Genomic DNA, 22,713 nt, shown 5'->3' on the forward strand with positions numbered 1-22,713 from the left:
GCCAGTCTGAAACAGTCGGGCTGCTGCTTTTGCTGTGTGATGTTTTCTCTTCTGAATTAATCAGAACTAAGGATTTTATTTAAAACAAAAAAGTATTACAGGGGCACAGATTTGGTGTTGAAGAACTCATGGGTTAAGGTGACTGGATGTAAGCGTGCTGTAACGTGCACTGCCACCTGTGTCCTCCTGTGTCCTCCTGTGTTCTCCTGTGTCATCCTCCTGTGTCCTCCTGTGTCCTCCTCCTGTGTCCTCCTGTGTCCTCCTCCTGTGTCATCCTCCTGTGTCCTCCTGTGTCCTCCTGTGTTCTCCTGTGTCGTCCTCCTGTGTCCTCCTCCTGTGTCGTCCTCCTGTGTCCTCCTCCTGTGTCATCCTCCTGTGTCCTCCTCCTGTGTCCTCCTGTGTCCTCCTGTGTTCTCCTGTGTCATCCTCCTGTGTCCTCCTGTGTCCTCCTGTGTTCTCCTGTGTCGTCCTCCTGTGTCCTCCTCCTGTGTCGTCCTCCTGTGTCCTCCTCCTGTGTCATCCTCCTGTGTCCTCCTCCTGTGTCCTCCTGTGTCCTCCTCCTGTGTCCTCCTCCTGTGTCCTCCTCCTGTGTCCTCCTGTGTCATCCTCCTGTGTCTTCCTCCTGTGTCCTCCTCCTGTGTCATCCTCCTGTGTCATCCTCCTGTGTCCTCCTCCTGCGTCCTCCTGTGTCTTCCTCCTGTGTCCTCCTGTGTCCTCCTATGTCCTCCTCCTGTGTCCTCCTGTGTCGTCCTCCTGTGTCCTCCTGTGTCCTCCTCCTGTGTCCTCCTCCTGTGTCCTCCTGTGTCATCCTCCTGTGTCGTCTTCCTGTGTCCTCCTCCTGTGTCCTCCTCCTGTGTCCTCCTGTGTCCTCCTCCTGTGTCCTCCTCCTGTGTCATCCTCCTGTGTCCTCCTCCTGTGTCCTCCTGTGTCGTCCTCCTGTGTCATCCTCCTGTGTACTCCTGTGTCATCCTCCTGTGTCCTCCTGTGTCCTCCTCCTGTGTCCTCCTGTGTCATCCTCCTGTCTCCTCCTGTGTCCTCCTCCTGTGTCATCCTCCTGTGTCATCCTCCTGTGTCCTCCTGTGTCATCCTCCTGTCTCCTCCTGTGTCGTCCTCCTGTGTCATCCTCCTGTCTCCTCCTGTGTCATCCTCCTGTGTCCTCCTGTGTCATCCTCCTGTCTCCTCCTGTGTCGTCCTCCTGTGTCATCCTCCTGTGTCCTCCTGTGCCATCCTCCTGTCTCCTCCTGTGTCCTCCTGTGTCATCCTCCTGTGTCCTCCTGTGTCATCCTCCTGTCTCCTCCTGTGTCCTCCTCCTGTGTCATCCTCCTGTGTCATCCTCCTGTGTCATCCTCCTGTGTCCTCCTCCTGTGTCATCCTCCTGTGTCATCCTGTGTCATCCTCCTGTGTCCTCCTGTGTCCTCCTGCGTCATCCTCCTGTGTCCTCCTGTGTCCTCCTCCTGTGTCCTCCTCCTGTGTCCTCCTCCTGTGTCCTCCTCCTGTGTCCTCCTCCTGTGTCCTCCTCCTGTGTCATCCTCCTGTGTCCTCCTGTGTCCTCCTCCTGTGTCCTCCTCCTGTGTCCTCCTCCTGTGTCCTCCTGTGTCCTCCTCCTGTGTCCTCCTCCTGTGTCCTCCTCCTGTGTCATCCTCCTGTGTCCTCCTGTGTCCTCCTCCTGTGTCCTCCTGTGTCCTCCTGTGTCCTCCTGTGTCGTTCACCTGTATCCTCCCCCTGTGTCCTCCTCCTGTGTCCTCCTCCTGTGTCCTCCTCCTGTGTCCTCCCCCTGTGTCCTCCATCTGTATCCTCCCCCTGTGTCCTCCTGTGTCCTCCTGTATCCTCCCCCTGTGTCCTCCATCTGTATCCTCTTCCTGTGACCTCCTCCTGTGTCCCAGAATCACATCTTCAGCTTCTCACTTGACATCTCAGCTTCTTCAGTGGCATCTGAGATGTCAGATGTCCAAGTTCCTGTTTCTACCTTCTCCACCAAACCTTCACTTTTACCCTTCCTTGTCACCAGAAACAGAAGAGCACGTGTGCTCATGCCATGAGACTTACTAAGTCTTTTTCTTCTTGTATTGTATATCATCTAATCTGTTACTGAATCCTGTCACTCTGACTTTGAAATTGAGACTAGATGAAACCAGGTCCTAATCCCTGCCGTGTCACCACTTAGTGCAAAGAAATTACTTCTCTCTGGGTTAATGACCTCAATGATTCACTGCAATCATTTTGTCACTCCTATTGTCAGAACAACCATTCCATAGGGAACTCTGATCATATATAATCATTTCTAAGGTCCCGTTGTCTTTCTTTCCTGCCAAGAGCAAAGGACGATGTGTATGATGTCCCAGATGTCTAGACTCTTGGTCTGGTCTTGGTCTTCTTTCATTTCTTTCTTCCCTACCTTCCCTCATTTGCTGCATTTCAACCACAGGGGCTTCTTGTATCTGAATCTGTAAGTCTTGGTTGCCCTGGGCTGTGGCATGTTCTGGTCTCCATCTTACAGTGTTTTTCTCCCTTTTGCTTGTTCCATTGCGTCATTTCTTTAGGCTTTGCATGACCAGTCCCTTTCCTCTGAAGCTTTGTCTTCCTTTCAGAGGAGCATAACCTCTGGGGGAGAGTGGCCCTGGTCAGCCTCTGTAGCATTCTGCTCCTGGTATTCAGAACAAGCCCTGGCACATAGGCAGTAGTATGTGCTCGGGCATCAATTTCACAACACTTCTGGCTGGCAGCACTCTGGCTTCCATGTTCATGGCTGTTATATGGAAGGGTCTTTACTTAGATCAGATGGAAAGCAAACCTCCTGGCTGGGTGTGATGGATGCTTGAAATTCTAGCACTCAGGAGGCAGAGGCAGGTGACTTCCACAGGTCAGAGGTCAGCCTAGGCTACAGAGTAAAAGATCTCCTTAAAGAGAAAAAGGAGAAGAAACAAAACAAAAACAAGCCAAACAGGAAAGGTTGAGTTACAGAATAGGTAAGTTCAGTGTTACAGCTTGTGATTATGTTGGTGTTTGTGGTTGTTTGCTTGTCCCTGTGTGACATTCATGGTGTCCCTTGTAACTAATGAGTTACCTATGCTGAATTTTGTACTCATAGAATATGATCTTTTTGCTGACATTTTGAACTTTTCTGATTCTTTGATGTTTCTAGAAACTACAAAAACTAATTTAATATTGATTAAAGAGATTGTTATTTTATATTGTCTACATTATAGCCAAAGCAATTATTCTTTTCTTTTTCTCACTTTTTTTTTTCTGAATTCGGATTGCCATCCATGGAAAAAAGCCAAACAGAGAATATATTAGAAGCAGTGGCGCTTAGTAGAGTGCTAGCGTTAAGATACCGTCAGCTGTTTAATTTTGGAAGTAGTCAACCTGGTACTGTGTCATCTTAGCCGCCAGGGAGAAGTTCTTTCCCCAGTACTCAGGGGCATACATCAATCATGTGTCCAGAACTAAGTGCTATATGTGCTGCAGTCTTTCCATATACACATACATGTGATGAAGTTTAATTCTGAAATTAAACACAGTAAAAGATGACTGCCAATAGATTATGATAAAGCAGAGCAGTTATGGCAAAATATTTTAGTAAAAGTTACATGAATGGACTGGAGAGATGGCTGAGTGGTTTGCAGCCCTGACTGCCCTTTCAAAGGACATAGGCTCGATTTCCATCACCCACATGGCAGCCCACGACTGTCTGTAACTCCAGTTCCAGAGCTTCTGACATTCTCACACAGACAAACAGACATGCAGTCAAAACACCAATTGAACATGAAGTAAAACTAAATCATATGAAAATCTTGTATCATGTGATTGCTCTATCCAAATATATCTGAAAATATGTTTAGTTTTCTCGCTGGAAGCACTAGACAGATCTCCTTGTGCATCTTCTACGTTGCCCAGGATCGCTGTAATCATGCGTCAACACCTACGTAGCAGCGCAAAATCTTAGGTAGTGCAGGCACTGCAGGGCCGTGATAACTGAGGTGGCTACTTCGTGCCCAGCAGAAGAATGTACAATACAGAATGTCTCATATACACCGCAGTAGGAGATGACCTGAAGCAGGGCACAGTGTGCTGGTACAAGATTTTAGCATCCTCCTGAGAACAGCATCTAAGTTAAAACGTATAAATTGTTTATTTCTAGAATTTCTAGAATATATATTAAAAAATATACTTTTTTCCCCCTAGATCATGGTTTTCTAGCTGAGCTATAATAGCACCTAGCTTATCCAAAGCCATTTATCAAATGGAAAATTTTTCTTTGATTTGGAAATTATCAAAGCATGTTTCCCTCATCTTTGGATGCATGTATTACACAATCAAGGACAAATGACTCTTATAGTCTCTGTTATTCTGTTTTAATTATCTGTTCATCTTTTCTCTGTGTTTGTGAGCTGAATGTTCCTGTTATTTCTTAATTTATAAAATTTGTTGACCATTCCATATTCCATCGATAAAATTATACATATATATATTGCATTCTTTTTATTCTCACTCTCCACTTGTTATTTTCCTCCCTTCCCTTACCACCGTTTCCTCCTCAATGTTCCCTTTTCACATCCATCCCTTCTTAGTGCTGTTTTATGACCAATTTTACCCAGGGTCATCTCTGTGTCCATGTGTACAGGGTTATCCACTGAAGCCCAATGGCCTAACAGTTTGGTGAACAGAATCCAAGGTTTTAAAAATTCAGCAGTCAGAGGTGGGGCCCTGTGAGGCCATTCACAGTCTGTGATTGGCCAGTCTTCCTCAGGCCCAGTGCAGGTGACTGCACTGCAGTCATGTTTGTAATCCCTGTCCTGTGCTGAAGATGGCATTTCGGGTGCCGCCCCCCCCCTCTTGAATTCCTTCTTGACGCTTTTCTGAAACGTTCTCTGAGCCTTATCAAATTGAGGACTGCTGCATATTAAGGAATGCATGTGTGGTACTGCAAACCTGGTCATAGCCCCCCCCCCCCCACGTCTACTATAGAGTTAAGTTGCCTTGGCACCAAACTGTAGTCTCAATATTTGTGTTTATATCCATAGAAGCTACTTTTATCATTAGAGAAATGTGTCTTTCCAGTGAACTGTACTGAATGTGGAGCCAGTGAATGCACAAGGAATTTGGAATACATGACTATGGGTTCTCAGCCCCAAACTGGGCAGTCATTGCTTATTTCCTATTTATGGCCCATTACTATTGGAAGCCTCAGGAGCTAAATAATACTAGAGATTGATCCATTTATGGCAGTACTGCTCCCATATATATGCTTAAAAGATCCAGTTGCCTATTTCCTATTAACTATTGAGAAACTGAGATATATGCTAACTGCGATCTAAAAGCCACAAAGATGTGGTGTACTTCATTACATTATATTTGCATTTGAAACTTTTATGAACATTCAGCAAAGCAACAGTTCTTTGCATTACTTGGCAGAAATATCTCATCTGAAGCCAACTTTCACAAGTAACAAACGCAGGTGGAAACTCTTACCAAAAATGTAGCACATTTTTCTAGTACAGGCTGGACCTGTTGCTGAGGATGTCACCCTGTGGAGAAGTTGTTGCTTGTTGTCATTGACTCAAGATTACAGAATGATGTTTAACAGCTCTGGGGGCGTTTGAAGTGTACCTTATCCAGATATGTGAGAAAACACCCGTTTGTGGGGTTTACATAATGCCTGGAAAACAAGCTTTGCTTTGATCATTGATTTAGAAGTTGAACAGGAATGGTGATTGTTTAGAATTAAGACTGACTGTGAAGTAATTCTGCATTCTTAAGTAAATGTGAAAGTATCTCAGATGAAGACTTACTGTAATCCACAGTGAAGTTCCTGTGGGCAGGAATATCATAGACTCTGGCCTATATCCCAAGGTTTGTCCCTGTATTCTTTCTGTGAAAACTTTGCTACCTGAGACTCAGTCTGTTTTATTTTGCTCTGATAATCCCTCCCCTGTTTAGTTCCGGAGCCATTCGTATTCTTGTAAAGTTTTCTATTTGTTTATGCATTTCTTCTCTTTGTAAGTTTGGCATTCACCCACGTCTGGATCCTTTCTTCCAGTGTTGTCTCTGCTCACATGCTGTTAGTTTGCCGAGATATGCCAGTGTCCTGAAAATGGGTGGGGTCTGTGAACTGGATTGACCTGCCATTTTTCATGGCCAGTTCATGACACCAAACTTTCTCTTATTCTGCACTACTTCTACTTGGATTAACATTCGTAAGTTAGCTCTGCCTCACAGGCATTAACACACTTTCATTTTGTCCGAGTAAGCGCCAGATTGACTTCCAAAGTAGTTGTACCAGTTTACATTCCCACCAGCAGTGGAGGAGGGTTCCCCTTTCTCCACAACCTCTCCAGCATGTGTTGTCACTTGAGTTATTCATCTTAGCCATTCTGCTGGGTGTAAGGAGAAATCTCAGGGTCATTTTGATTTGTATCTCCCTGATGGCTAAGGATGTTGAACATCTCTTTAAGTGTTTCTCTGCAGAGAATTCTCTGTTTAGCTCCGTACTCCATTTTTTTTTAATTGGATTACTTGATTTATTACTTTTTAACTTCTGTAGTTCTTTATATATTTTGGATATCAGCCCTCTGTCAGATAAAGGGTTGGTGAAGATCCTTTCCCAATCTGTACATAGTCGTTTTGTTCTGACGACAGTGTCATTTGCTTTACAGAAGCTTTTCAGTTTTATGAGGTCCCATTTATTGATTGTTGATCTTAGAGTCTGTGCTGTTGGTGTTCTGTTCAGGAAGTTGTCTCCTGTGCCAATGAGTTCTAGGCTCTTCCCCACTTTTTCTTCTAACCGATTTAGAGTATCTGGTTTTATGTTGATGTCTTTGATTGACTTGGACTTTAGTTTTGTGCAGGGTGATAAATATGGATCTATTTTCATTTTTCTGCATATAGACATCTAGTTGGACCAGAACCATTTGTTGAAGATGCTCTTTTTTCCATTGAATGGTTTTGGCTTCTTTGTCAAAAATCAAGTATTCATAGGTGTGTGGATTTATTTCTGGGTCTTCTATTCGGTTACATTGATCCTCCTTTCTGTTTTTATGCCAATTGCATAGGATGGGAATTGCGTTGAATCTGTTGAATAGTCTTACATTTAATTTTTATTTTACTTTAGCTCTGTTGTCTTATTCCTGAACTCCTTGCTCACAGGTTGTCCTACCATCACAAACAAGCATCTCAATTTTGTCCCCTCTCCTCCATGCTAATTATCACGAAGTGGTTTTCTGCTGCTTCTGTAATTCAGAGTAATCAGTGGATGTTGTGTGTCCATATTTTTCATAATTTCCTTGTAAGTTTGAAAGTATCAACATTCTCCTCTTTAATTCTTAAGCGTTTGAACTGATGTTGGCTCCTGCTGCTTTTGTTCTTGTGTTGTGCTTACACAGCATCCTGCTCTGCCCTTCTCATATTGTTCTTCATTCTTAAGATCTATCACACATCTCCTCTTTTTATGGTGCCAAGTGCAGTTGTGTAGGAGTTGAACTAATTTTTGTTACAATTTTAGCACTACCTTTCTCAATGACCTTCAGCAAATCACTTCCCTCAGCTGAATGGACTCATTTATTATTTGATACCATTTGTATGACATTTATTCCAGTGTGTACTCCATTATCTGTTCAAATCTAGCTTGACTTATTGTCTTGGTTGCTCCTTGGAGACTATGTTATATTTCTGTGCCCCAGTGTGGTGTATGGTACATGGTTGAAGGTCACTTAGCTTTTATGGAAGGAATGTGAATATTGTGTTTTACTTTGCCAACTGAGTTACAAAGCATTATTTTAAGTTATAAAGAATTATTTCTGAGTATTTCTCGATTTAACTCACCAATTTGGTAGTGATGCTACTTTCTTCTGTACTCATCATTCTAATGGAGCTCTGATCAAGTACCCAGACAGACAACCAAAGAAAGGAAGGCCTTGTCTCAGGGTTTTAGAGAGGTCAGTACCTAGCAGCTTGGTCTCAAATATTTGGAAAGGTCTGGCTAGAGGTGTATGTAGAATAAAAGGTTCCTCACTCACAGAGAACAAGCAGAGAAAAAGAAAAGCATTTGTTGGAGTTTGTGTTCTTCAAAAGAAGTCCTCTTTGTGGAACTACTTTTTCTAACCCTGACCTTCCACTCGCTTTCCATAATCTCCCCAAGTATCATTAACAACTGGGGTTCACAGTTCAAAACAGGACCCAAATGGAAATATTTTATTATAAAATTGTGGCAAAGAAAATTCTCCTGAATCATCTAAAATTGTTTCTTAGGACTGAATAAGGTCAGAGGTCTCCTGGAGTTCTTTCTAAAGTGCAGTCTTCCTTGGGACTAGAATGGAGCCTGCAATTGGCATTTCTTGTGTGATCCTAGAAGAAGCTCATGTGCTGGGCCCAGTGCATCTACATAGTCTTCCTGTTTTGTTAAGTTTTGACTCTTGCCTCTACGGACAGTAGAATTTAGGCTGCAGTTGTGGTAAAGACTTTGTATGTTACTTGTTTCAAAGTAAGAGGATCTCAAGTTGATGTTCTATGGCATGTGTCTTACGTATTTTCTCCTCTAATTTCAGAAGACAGAAATGATTGGATCAGCATATTGTTAAGTGCACTGAAGTCACCATCCCTTACCGAACAGTTGCAAGCAGCTGTGGCACCTGAGAAATGTGGATATCTTGAATTGAGAGGATATAAAGCCAAAATTTTTACTGTATTAAGGGGAAACAGTGTGTGGCTTTGCAAAAATGAGCAGGTAAGCTTTGTAACATTAATTGTGAATCACTACTCTTTGATTATAGCAATTGTACTTAGCTTTTGAGAACTACGTGTATTTTTATTTATAGTCTTGCTTTTGTTTAAAATACTAACAGAAACAAAGAAAATCTGGTTAAATACTTTTGTTTCAAAAGATATCTCTTTCAGACAGGCTGCATGCCACCTTTCTGGTAGGCTGAGGAAGTAGAATGTATGCCTTAGTGTAAGAAACATATTGCTGTTAGAGAATAAAGAGTTTACAGAGGTTGTTGGATGAGGCTAATCTCGTATCTTTATAACAGAAAATTAGAAAAAAATAACAAGTAATCGGGTGTATTTCCTGTTGCTGATAGAACACCATTGCCAAGGCAACCTGTGGAAGAAGAACTTGGTATTGGCTAAGGTTCTAGAATAAATACAAGTCTACCCTGGCCGAGCAGCAGGGCAGTGAGAATGGGAAGCTGAGGTCACACATCTGGAGCCACAGCCGTGGGCACAAGTCAGAGAGAGTGGATGGGAATGACTAGGGTTAAAGCTCTCAGGCCCACCCCAGCAGCACCTTCTTTTAGCATGACATGCCTCTCATACCTCCCAAGTCAGTGTTACTGACCGAAGACCAAACATTCAAAAATCCGAGCCTATGGTGGACATTGAAACCACTCCACCAGGTTTTATTATCCTTGTTTTGTCTTTAAACAGATATTCTATTTGCCATGTAACTCCTTTGGTAACAGAGGCCCATTATAGAGAGGTGGGTATAGTGATATGTAGGTAGATATATTTACAACCATATCAAAACACATATCTACCTGTTTATACATCATTCGTATATACTATGTATAACAGTTAAAGCTCATATACATACATGTATATATATATTAAATTAACTGTTAGATTATTGAATTTGGTTAAATCACTGAAGAGAGAGTTTAAATGTTTTAGGAGACTTGCCGATAAAGTATTTATGTCTATGGGCTTTATACTTGATTTTGTAGTGCAGACTTCCTTTTCTCTACTAGTCTTTTGTATGTAAAAATAATTCTTTCTCATTAGATATTTAATTCTATTTGAGAATAAAATAGTGAAGTTTGAGTATCTAATCTAAGATGAATTTATTCTATAATGGATTATGGTAAGGTATAAATATTTTGACTCTTTTTCTATCAAAAATAGTGTTATCAACTCAAAACAAGCAGTAGCAAAAACTAAAATAAAATAAAAGGACAGCTCTCTAGCTAAGGCATCTTGCACTTCTGTGTGAATGTATTCATTATTATTTGTCTTTTTGATACGTTAGCCAATTAACTGTGGAAGACATCACTTAGTAACATCTGCAAACTAATAATGTGAATATTTAATATAGTCCGAAAAGAATAGCGACTTTCTGCTTAACAATATATGTGAACTGGATGCGAACATTGTTTCTGAAGCCTCTGAAGTTAGGTGATTAAAACTTTTCTCATTGGAATTCAGGGTAAAGACTAATAATTTGCATGTGTCTCTGCTGAAGTTACTCTGCCAAACTGAGGAATTCATTTTTTACTTGCACAGACCCAGTATAATTCCTAATATTCGTCTCATTGCTCACATTAGCTTGTGTTATTTTCTAGAAATAATATGTATTTCAGGTTTTGTTAACATTTTGAGAGAAAGAAAGTTTTACATGAAATCACTGCTTTAGTGACAGTTTCTGAATGCAAAGTCTAAAATGCTTGTCTCTGGGCGGGTGCCGAGTACTCTGCTCATCAATTTATAAATACTCCTTAATCTTTCCTAGGATCATCTGTGTATTAAAGATGAGCAGTGTGAGGTTTACAGAATTTGTATGGGGCTAATGGTTTCATCATGCCAAGTCTAGTTTAGGGAATCATATGAAAGAAGGGGAGTTTGATGTGGAAAGGATAGGAGCTCCACAAGGACCAAACATATCTGGGCACAGGGTCTTTTCTGAGATGGACACTCAACCAAAGTCCATGAGAGGATAAAACCTAGAACCTCTGCTCGGATGTGACCCGTGATAGCTCAGTAATCAATTGGTTTCCCATAGTAAGGGGAACAAGGACTATTTCTAACATGAACTCAATGACTGGCTCTTTGACCTCCCCACCTCCCAAGGGAGGAGCAGTACTGTTAGGCCACAGAGGAGGACTTTGCAGCCAGTCCGGAAAATACCTGACAAAAGCGAGTCATATGAAAGGGGAGGAGGTCCTCCCCTATTAGTGGACTTGGAAAGGGGCAGGGAGGAGATGAGGGAGGGAGGGTGGGATTGGGGAGGGAATGAGGGATACAGCTGGGATACAGAATTAACAAAATGTAACTAATGAGAAAAATAAAATTATGGAAAAAAAATAAAACTAGAGATTTTTTTTTTTTAACTATAAACTTGGCTTCTTACTAAAGGATTGGTTTAAATAGTTTTTGAGTCTCCACCTGTAAGAAACAAGCAGGAATAATGTGTGACTAGTTACATTTATGTAGGAATTTCAGGTCACGCGGTCAGTTACTGTTGGTCAGGCTGTGCACTCTCACGGGGCTCATTTAGCAGTTTTATCTGCAAGGGGGAAATGACAGAGAGCCCAGGGCAGGTGGTGAGCTCGGTACTTTTGTTGCCTGCTTGTTTGTTTTGCTTTTTCTGGACAGGTTTCCTGTAGCAGGTAACCTTGAACTCAAGGTCCTCCTGCCTCTTCCTTCCTCTTGTTGAGATTAAAGACTGTAGGGAGGTTCAAAACACAGGCATCAAGGGAGGTTGACAGAAATACTTCCACTTACACAAGTAATGAATAAATTATTTAAAAACTCAAAATAGTAAATCTGAAATAGCACCATCTTTATATATTTTTAAAGTAAACATTTCAATAGATGTGTAAGTTTTTTCTTACGCATTGAGGTACTTAAACATATTTGTGTGTGTGTGTGTGTGTGTGTGTGTGTGTGTGTGTGTAGTGTTTGCATCATTTTACATAGAATCCCGACTGGCGGACAAGTTGAGCAAACCACATGTGTTTTGGCTCCCACAGATTTTATTCTAGTTTTTTTATGTGTATTTGCCCCAAGAAAAGCTATCTGCTGTTGTTCTCATATGGGGAAGTCCCTGACAGGAAGACTGTCCTGTCCTGCTGAGATAGTACAGTCTTTCTCCTCAACACACACAGCTTCACCCAAAGTGAGGACATTGGCCAGCTTTAGGGAAGCACTGGGTGATGGTGATATTTTAATGTAAACTCTCTCTCTCTCTCTCTCTCTCTCTCACACACACACACACACACACACACACACAGACACACACACTCATTTACACCAGTATTTTTCAAAAGTTATGAAACAAATATATTCATTTAAAAGTATGAGATGCTTATATTTGGACTTTTGTATCTTAATTGTGTTGATGTATGTAATAGCTATATAACAAAACATAACTTTTATTGTTTGTAATCAGTGAATTAATTGCACATGTAATTTCCTATGTCTTAAAAAGAGACTGACCTTTACCACTGTAACCCAGCAATTATAGTCAGCTTTCTTTCCTTTAATGGATTCATAGTTTTATTAATTTGATGATTATTCCTGTGAGAGTGAACAGACAGTGGATGGAGGGCAGGGCTGGCCATTACAGAGAAATTGCATTCACTTAACCACGTGGATTAAGACAGTAAGGGCGCAGCTTGCTCTGTGATGACTATCTCAGGTCATGCTTTTCTTCCAGTTAACTAGCCTCATCGTGAAGGCAGGCAGATCACTCTCTCCAAAGCTGACATTACATTGTTAAGATTTCAGATTTCTTTTTTTTTTTTTCAATGCAGTTTATTCAGAAACCTTGAACAATCCTTGGACCCTGGGGAAAGCCAGCCCACAGCTTAAATAGCCTCTGGGTAGCCAACCCCAGCGTGCCACGTGGGCAATGCAGATAGGTCCACATACATGGAAGCAAGCCAGATCCTCGGCCTTAGCCAAATGTGGAGTTGTTCATGACAGAGAGCACTCACCATCGGGAAGGTGGAAGGCAGAAACCGGCTCCATCTTTAAGGCATAGCATTCTGCAGCTCTCTACAGTTCCCCCTTTTTGTTTTAGACGCATCAGGCAAGAGTAGAGGTCTGATCTCTGATATTAGAAATAAATTGGGACTTTGTACCGATGTTCGTTTAGGTGTCATCCACCCAAAGAGCATCAGACCCGTCTGATACCTTTTTCTCAGAGGCGGGACCTGGGGCATCAACCCGCATGCAACCAGACATGCTCTTCTCTGGGTCCAAAGCGGCTGACCCTGAGTGCAGTGCTTAGCCTCGCATCCTGATCATAACATTTTAGCTTTTTATGGTATCCAACCATGCTTGGGGAGAATGTCCTGCTTCAATGGCTGTAAAGGCCTGAATGATCAAGGCTGCATCACACTGTTGTGAGACTCTAATCTTGCATATATACCACAGGCAAACCAAGGAGACCAACACCAGAAGGCCTGCTAACGCTCCCATGCCCGCCCATTCCTTCAGATGATTCATGGCTGCAGCAATCCATGATGATAATCCTGTAGCTAGTCCTGCGTCCACTCCGGTAGAATTTACTGTGACGATGGCCACTCTCAGCTGCTCCATCGTAGTATCGAATTCTCCAGTCCAATTACCTAAAATATAGCTCGACAATTGTTTAGACAGATTTGCAGCACAGGAAAAATTCTCATGTTATATGCTAGTGACTCAAAGTCCAGCATATTTTCATTGACAGCCAAGTTGAGCGATTTGCCATAGGGTATCAATTTGCTCCTGCACGAGGTCAATCCTCTGATTGAACACCATCAAGCTTCCTTTTAGTTGAGCATTAATTCCTTTATGTACAACTAAGGCATGAGCTACATTGGCTAAATGATTGTTCAGGGTCTGAGCAGTCTGCATAGTATGACTCATGGCTAATGCCCCGGTGGTAGCTCCAACAGCCGCCAATGAGATGGTAGTAACAATGGTGGCTGTAGTTCCAAGATCCCTTTTCTGTCTGAAGAGAGTCATAGCGTGAGGGGCATCAACGGGCACAGGCACGCAGTGAGGCATGCGAGTACAGAAGAGGAAAATTTGAACACAGGGAACTTCCCAGAGACTCATACTCCAACCAAGGACTATTCATGGAGATAACCCAGAACCCCTGCACAGATGTAGCCCAGGGCAGTTCAGAGTCCAATTGGGTTACATAGTAACGTGAAGAGGGACTGCCTCTGACATAACCTGATTGACCTGCTCTTTGATCACCTCCCCCTGGGGGGGAGCAGCCTTACCAGGCCATAGTAGAGGACAATGCAGCCACTTTTGATGTGAACTGACAGACTAAGATCAGAAAGGAGAGGAGAACCTCCCCTATTAGTGGACTTGGGGAGTGGCATGCAAGCAGAGGGAGGAGGGAGGGTGGGATTGGGAGGGGAGGAGGGAGGGGCTTATGGGGGGATGCAGAATGAATAAAGTGTAATTGATGAAAAATTTTTAAAAAAAGGGAAAAAATAATTTAAGAACCTTAAATGACTTTCAAAAGTGGAGGAAAACATGGAGTTAGTCAATTGGCATGGAGCACGTCTCGCCCCTGGGGGCAATGGTCTCCTGAACCTACTCAGACCTCGGACACCACCCCTGCTAGTTCTAGAACTGACGCAGGATGTTCCAACGAGGGGGTTAAGGCTTCTCATAATATTTCCTATAAGCCCACACCTGTTTGTCTATATCCCCCATTTTTATTCATTATTAGCCAGATAGAGCCAAGTAATTGTGGTGATGATACTTGCTTTTTTGCCCAATGCTGGAATGCTAAGATTTCAGATTTCTGATCCTATTCCAGATTCGTTGACAGAACCTTTGGGATGTGTGGTAGATATATGTTTGTGAAAGTACCACATTTGGTTCAGTGGTACGTGAGTCCGAAACCACTCTATGAAGTGCTGTGCAGGCTTTTTCTTCCTCCTCTTCCTCCCTTCTTCTTCCTTCTTCTTTTTCTTTCTTCTTCCTCCTCCTCCTTTCTTCTTGTTCCTCCTCCTCCTCCTCCTTCTCCTCTTCCTTCTTCTTCTTCTTCTTCTTCTTCTTCTTCTTCTTCTTCTTCTTCTTCTTCTTCTTCTTTCTTCTTCTTCTTTCTTCTTCCTTCTTCTTCCTCTTCCTCCTCCTCCTTCTTCTTCTTCCAAAGTGATAGGCATCCAGCTAAAGGGAGGATGAAAGTCCTGGAGTTGGAAAGTGTACGAAACTTCCCTTCAGCAAGGCTAACAGCAGTGGGTCTTACATTCACTCCTGGGAGATAGACACATTTTTTTTTTTACTATTAATCTATTTAGAAGAATAACCTTTTCCGAGTTGAACATTTTTGCAACATTCATGCATGATCTGACACATATTTTATAAGAATTATGAAAATCATTGTTGTTGTCTGGTTTTAGATTCAGATGTATTGTTCGTGAGTCACTACACAGAATCCTGAAAGTGTCCAACTTGTGCTTTGTTATTTTTACACACGGACTGAAATGTCAGTGATGCACACTAGATTTAAAATGGTCAGCCTGCCTTGAAATTTTGCTTTACTGCATTCTTTTCCTTTAAATGTAGAGTCTTATTATCAGAGTGACTTCTTCCAAAGGTTTAAAAAACAAAACAAAACAAAGCTCCAATTGCATCATTAGAATTTAGGAAAAGGGAAAGCCATGAGAGAGTGTTCATATTTTTGATACCATGAGTTTTTTTGTTTTTGTTTTTGTTTTTTTTTTAATTCGGTATGGCCAGACTCTACTCTTTTTGGAATATGGCTGTGTATCTGTCCAGAGCCTTTCCTCTAGTCTCCAAAGATGCTCTCTCAGTGTCAGACTACCTACAGATACATCTTTAGTAACTTCTTTTATTGTGGCTGCTTTCTGAATATGTCTTTAGTACTAAGACAAGAACATGCATTCACTCACTTAAATCCACCAGGAACTCACTTTTGCTACCAACACTTTTATGGTTTTAAAAATTCCCTCTGTTTTTTTTTCTATGTTTTTATTTATTTTTTTATTAATTGCAGTTTATTCACTTTGTATCCCAGCTATAGCCCCCTCCCTCATCTCCACCCAATGCCACCCTCCCTCCCTCATCTCCCATGCCCCTCCCTAAGTCTACTGATAGGGGAGGTCATCCTCCCCTTCCTTCTGACCCTAGGCTATCAGGTCTCATCAGGACTGGCTGCATTGTCTTCCTCTGTGGCCTGGCAAAGCTATTCTCCCATCAGAGGGAGGTGATTAAAGAGCCAAGCCACTGATGTCAGAGATACTTGTCCTGAGCATCAGTATTCTAGTTTTTGTGTCAGGAGATGGGACATGAAGACAGGAGAACCCCCAGAAACCTACGAGCGAGTAGATGCTACAAAGACACTCTGTCTCAAACAACGTGGGACTAGAGGACTGACACCTGAGGCTGTCATTTCACCTCCACAACGTCACCGTGGCATGAGCAGGCCTGCACTCATGGTCACACATACATACAGATAGACAACACGTTACAAACACAGACTTCCTCTGACACTTTTCATGAAGGGCCATTTCATTTAAAATGCTATCTATTGTGGTGGAAAGATTGCTCAGCAGTTAAGAGCACGAACTGCTCTTCCAGAGGACCTGAGTTTGAGTCCCTGTGCTCCTTTAGAGAAAATGAGATGGATCCATTTTGGTAGCTCAAAACTACCTGTAATTACAGCTCCAGGGAGATTCAATGCCCTCTCTGGCCTGCATTCTTGTGACATATTCTCTCTTTCTTTCTCTCTCTTTCTCTCTCTCTCACTTTGTCCTTCCCTGTGTCCCTCCTTCCCTCCCTCCCTCATCTTTCTCACACACATACATAAAATAAATCTTTAAAAAAATCACTGATGTTTAATCCTTCAATTTTTAAAGATTTTCTTATTTTGTGTGTGTATTTAAATTTGCATAATTAAAATAATCAGGTGAAGAAGCCAGAAGAGTATGTTGTCTCTCCTGGAACTGGAGTTATAGGTAGTAATATTTTTGTTTGGTTGGAATTTGAGCACATGGATGTTAAGCAAATGTAAGAAAAGTAGCCTTGTCTTTTATTTGTTATGTTTCCCTGATAGTCTCCCATCTCTTCCTGATGAGTTTTTAAAATATCATGCTAATATTAGGCAGTTCATTACAACCAGATGTCTTCCTTGGTGGGACTGGGCATCCGTTTGATGCTGATTGTGGCACTGGAGCTTTAAGTGCATAAACTAGTTTGATTAAATATCCTCTAATCAGAGTATAACGAGAGGCTTTTTCTCCTCCATCCCTCCTGATGTAAAGTTCCCTTATGCTTAGACATGGGATGTGATACTAATAAAATTCAAATAGGCCCCCGAAGGCCTGGTTTGTGTGGCACAGGATGAAGCCACAGGGTGTAAGTGGTGACCTCACATTCTCTCGGTCCTAGTCTGACCAGGCATCTGGTGTTTCCCACAAGTCTGGTGCCAATGTGGTACAAGGCCACATCTGCTTTCCACGAATGTCTAGGCGCCGAGTTCTTAAATTCCTGGCAGGAAAACCGAGCATTCGCTATTTCTAAAAATAGGGTTAAGATTTCAGCAGATTTGGGGTTAACAGACTTTAAGTTCTCTCTTTGGGGATCAGCATTTTATTTTACTTTTGCACTGTATGGTTATATCAATTCAGAATGACTCTCGTTGGAATAAATTTGTTTAAATGACTCATTTCTGTATCTTGGTCAATATTTGTCATAAATTATTCCTGAATATTTAGTACAGAGTCACTCTGTGATTGTAGATGAAATGGAATATTTTATGAATAACAAATTCTGCCTGTATATGAAAGAGTTGTCTGGACGTATTAAGCTCTTAGCTGACATTATCTCATTTAATTCTTATGACTATACTTGAAGGTAGAATTAATCTATTTACAGATGATGTGACTGAGGTCTAGATAGGCCATGGACCTTGCTGATGTTCGTCTAGCCAGATTTCTTCCCCGAGTCTGTTCATGCCAGGTCATTTACACAGTTGCAGTATCTGGATCTGCTGAGCAACACCTGGGATCCTTGTTGTTAGTGGTGATCTCCTGCCTTCTGAAAGTACGTGCTGGACAAGGAAATTAAATAGAGAACATTGCTTGCCCTACAAGCCCTTCTTAGCTTCTTAAACTAAAGGCTTTGATTTAGCGTTCTGTTCTTTTTTTTTCCCATGGTGTTAATTCTCAGGATGGGAAAGAGAGATGGACACAGAAAACTGTGACAAACACCGAGGAATGGGATGTAGTCTGAACATGTTACCAAAGTATTCTTAATAAGCAATGCCATTGCTTCCCATTCGGTAGCTCTCGAGAGCACCGACATTGATTTTGTTACTTTGCTCTCTAGTTTACAGCCAGTTGATGCTAGTGAGCTGTGTGCACCTCTAATTACTTGGAGCCATATGGCCATGGCAGGCAGTTGATAGACGGTTACAGTTCTTCATGATAAGAAAACACCCTCTTTCCCTTGCTGGGGAGACCCTCACTTTACCAGGAAATGCAGCTTTACATGTAGAGATTTTATGGCTCGTGTATAGAGACGAGGACCCATCCATCCCGGTGCTATGATGAGACTCATCCATTCCCACAACAGGTTGTCATTGCCACCATCTGCTAGTCTGGTGGTCAAAGCTTTAGGAGTCTTTGCTCTTAGTTTTGTGCAGTATGTGCAGGTCAGACACCTCTCACTGTGGAGTGGAGATACCCATCTCTTGTCAAGAGCCTCATTGTGGAGAATTGTTAGAAGGCCGGCCGTTTGGTGAAGGCACATTGCTTCTGTAGAGTCTGTCCCTCTATTAAGGTTAGACAGGTACCTCATTTTGCTCTTCTGATCTTACTTTCTCATTTATAAAGCAGACTTGAGTTGCCAGGCACAACATTTGGGAGTTGAGCCAGCAGTTGTGTTATTCAGCAGGGGTTTTTCATGGATAATTGGGATTTGGCATTTTCCATTAACAAAGTAAAGTCAGTCCTGTGCTGATATGTGAAAACGTGTTAAAACTTGGCTGATTAGAATAGTTTGATGTGCCTTCTCATTTGGTATGCTGGTTGTCATCCTAGTCTATACCAAATGGAAATATATCACTCCCCTCCATTTTAATTATTTAACAGGAATCAGTGTTTTATTGTGCTTTTGCTTTTATTTTATTTTTTGAGATTATAATACAATTTTATAATCGTTATTCTCAAATCATGCCTTTCTACCGTAACAGTATGTGCCATTTATTATTCTATGAAAAAATGTAATATTCTATTGACTTTTTTAAATAAATAATTTTTCTGATTTTACCTAAACCTCCTTCACATTGAAAACTAATAAATAGGAGCTGGGGAGATGGCTCAGCATATAGGAGTACTTTCTGTCAAGCATGTAGACCTGAGTCAGGATTCTAGGACTAGGACTCGTATTATAGCCAGGCATGTCCTTATATACATGTAACTCTAGCCAGGCATGTCTACATGTGTACATGTAACTCTGGCCAGGCATGTCCACACGTGTGCATGTAACTCTGCCAGGCAGGTCCACACGTGTGCATGTAGCTCCAGAACTGTGAAGAATGGTAACAGGAAAACTGCTAGCGCATGATTGCTGCCAGCTTCTCCCCTGGTTCAGTGAGATATCCTGTCTCTCACCAAGGCAGAGAGTTACAGATGAGGTCGCCTGGTATCCTCCTCTGGTCTCCGTCCATGCTGAAGGTCATGCGTACCCCAGACCACAAACATGCACACAAACATGCAGAGTAAATAAATGATAATGTCAATAATAAATGCCTTTCTACGGTATGTGACCAGTCTCCCTGGGCACATGCAAACACACACGTGGAGGTTCAATTCTACACTTGTTTTTTTGTAGTTTCATCAAATAAGAGTTCATTAATTTAAGCCCAAAGGCCTACAGCAAAACTAAGAGACAGTGACTTCTTGTGGCTGAACCCGGGTGGGGAAGAGGAGCCACAAAGCTTGCAGGAGCAGGAGTCTTCACACTCATTTGCACACAGACTTTTCAAGGACTGCCGAACTCTCATGTGACCTCTGTGTTTCCAGATGACATTGCTAGACAGTATGGGAAGGAAGGCGGTGAGAGGTTTTCCACTTAGCAGAGGTATCAGCATTTCCTGACATGTGCTGTTTTACATCGCAGGTCAACAGTGGGACATACAGCCTCATGTGTAACAGAAATGCTCACACGGGGCTTACCACACTGTACTCTCCCTCGCCACACACCAGTTACAACAGCAGGTGGCATTTGAATTGTCTTCACTCTTACCAGTTTTTCTAAATTATCTTTGCTGAGGGTCCTTATTAAAAAATGGAGCATTATGTTTTTATTTCCATCAGTATGGATGTGTTTGTTTGTTTGTTTGTTTTTCGTCACACATTAGGAGCTCTGGAAACATTTAATCTGAATCTGTTCACCGAGAGCATTCTTTTTTTGAGGTTGTAATTTAGCAAAATATTTATTGTTAAGTTAGCAAGCTCCTGGGACTAGGCAGAATATTGCAAACACTGATGCTTTTAGAATGTGGTCTCCCAGTTTTTAATTTTCAGCAGGGCATAGTAAACTCTGTGGTTTCCAATGTTGAGTAAAGGGTTGTTTTCATACCCTGCTGGCACTGGAGGAGGTTTTTAGAAGTCTGATTGGAATATTGGGAATGGAAATTTGTCCAATTGATAAAACTGCTTTTGCATTTGAATGAAGAGCAGCACGTTCCCTTAGCAGGGACAGTGTAACAGGATTAAGGAAAAAAAAACAACAGCTACATATTTAGTTCCTTTCCATCACATAAGACGAAATATGCTTCATTTATAACCATCTTTTTGAGCCTCTGTTTGCCCACTTTTTCATATTAAGGGTATTTATGATAATTTCATAATGCCCTTTGGCTCTCCTATGAAATGAATATTGGGCACATGACAAAGCTGCTTTGTTAGTTTCCTCTGTTGATTGGATATAGGTGACTATAGTTCAAAGCAGAGCACAGGTGTCTGCAGCACAGGTTCTCAACCTGTGGGTTGCAGCCCCTTGGGGTTTTAGTGACCCTTTCACAGAGTCACTTATGAGATATCCTGCACATCAGATATTTACATCACAATTCAAACAGTAGCAAAATTACAATTATGAAGTAGCCATAGAAATACTTTTATGTGAAGTTGGTCATTACCACAACATGAGGAACTGTACGAAAGGGTTGTAGCATGAGGAAGGTTGAAAACCGCTGGTCTTTGGCCTTGTCAACTTACCTTTCATTGTGAAAGACATCAGCTTTCAGTGTAGCCTGGGCTGGTTCCATGTTATCGCACTGGACAGTTCCACCTACTGTGAGGACTGCTCTTTCCCTTTTCTAGGTGAGCCTGTACACACACACGTAGTAACATTTCTAGGAGTTTCCGGATAAGAAAGACACTGTGGTTGTGATTTTTGAAGTTGTTCTGATTTTTGCTCCATCCTAGGATTTTAAGAGTGGGCTTGGTATTACTGTAATTCCCATGAATGTTGCAAATGTAAAGCAAGTAGATCGAGCTGCGAAACCGTCTTTTGAGTTAATCACGCCATACAGGAGTTTCAGGTAAGCTGTTTGTAAACGTGTGTGTGTGTGTGTGTGTTTACGAGTACCGAGGGGCCTGGGCAGTTCATTCTGTAATGCTGGTCACGGGGTTACACTTTATTGGATTATTAGAATCGTGTAGGAAATCACTGTAAGTGGCCTGAATAGCTGCAACAGGCAGATACTTTCTTCATGTGTCTTGGGTTGCTTCTTTTTAGTACTTTGTTTATAGGCTGAGAATGGTGACTATGTTAATTCTCTCACATTTTACAAGGAATAAAAGAAGTCTGGTATTGTTTTCAGCTTCTCCTTTAGCCTAGTGGAGTGGATCCCACTTTAAGATGGGCTCTTAGTTACAGTTGCTGTGTGTGATTTTTTCCAGTGCCTCAGCTCAGAATCAGGCTGGCTCTAATGGATCACATGAAGTCATTGATTCAGATATTTAACGTCTTGATGTATGCATGAAATGTGTTCTATCTGAGTAATTGCAGCATGATGACAATAAACAATAGCTAATGTACATGACATTTTAATCACATGTAGTGATTCCATAGATTCAGTGTATGTTATAGACAGGGGCCAATTTGCTGAGTACAACTACATTGTTATACTTGTCCCAAATGACACTCATCAGGTTGTTTGTAAGTCAGAGGCAATTGCTTTAGACCTTTGAGTGACTTTTAATTATTTCTTATACTTATGAGTATCGCATACATTTTGTTTCTCAAATATGTAGATGGGTCCAATCTTGATTAAAATTATCAAATAAAGAATAAAGAACTTTAATTTCACACTTGCAGATATGGAGCTTGGGTTGTAGCTCAGTGGCACTGCACTTGCCTAACATACCAAGGCCTGTTTCCCCCCTCACTAAATGCACATCACACACACACGCACAGGTATACACACACACACACACACACACACACACACAAACACACACACACACAGAAATAGGTTCCAGTCTCAGCTGAATTCAAATGCTGGCTATAACTAACCTCTAGGAGAACTTAAAGCCAATAAGAACTTTGTGAATATTGGAGTAATGATGGAATCATAGAGTTCTTCAGAAAACATGATTTCCTCAAGCCACCCATTTTCTGGACTGTTGGGAATAGTCAGCCGCCAATTATTTTCCACCAATTATTTTCATAATGTGTCAGTTAATTACAGTTTATAGAACCAAAATTTTAAAGTGACAGATATTTTACAGTGGCTTTTGTTTTGAGTCATGGTGACATATTTAGATATTATCTATAGTAAACAATCAATAAATCTTTCTTTAAGGGTAGCATTTCTCTTTAATATTTTATCATTCAGTGAGATAACCCAACAATACCAAGAAATCAGACGGTGAGAGCTGGCTAAAATTGAGTTAGAAATCCTTTAAAATAGTAACCATTTAAAACATTTCTTGTTTCTCAATCTCTTAGTGCCATCTG

General features: G+C 41.7%; 1 protein-coding gene across 4 annotated transcripts in view; it reads left to right on the forward strand.

Annotated features, from left to right (window-relative positions):
* The window catches only part of Arap2 (ArfGAP with RhoGAP domain, ankyrin repeat and PH domain 2), a 208,289-nt gene that overhangs the window by 98,902 nt on the left and 86,674 nt on the right, over positions 1–22,713 (forward strand). For all 4 annotated transcript variants that reach the window (XM_060365295.1, XM_021658054.2, XM_021658056.2 and 1 more), the window contains exons 9-10: positions 8,544–8,722; positions 21,177–21,292. In XM_060365295.1, the coding sequence (XP_060221278.1) occupies positions 8,544–8,722; positions 21,177–21,292 (295 nt within the window). The remainder of the gene's footprint in view (positions 1–8,543; positions 8,723–21,176; positions 21,293–22,713) is intronic.

Source organism: Meriones unguiculatus, chromosome 12 (genome assembly GCF_030254825.1).
Source record: "Meriones unguiculatus strain TT.TT164.6M chromosome 12, Bangor_MerUng_6.1, whole genome shotgun sequence".
NCBI lineage: Eukaryota > Metazoa > Chordata > Mammalia > Rodentia > Muridae > Meriones > Meriones unguiculatus.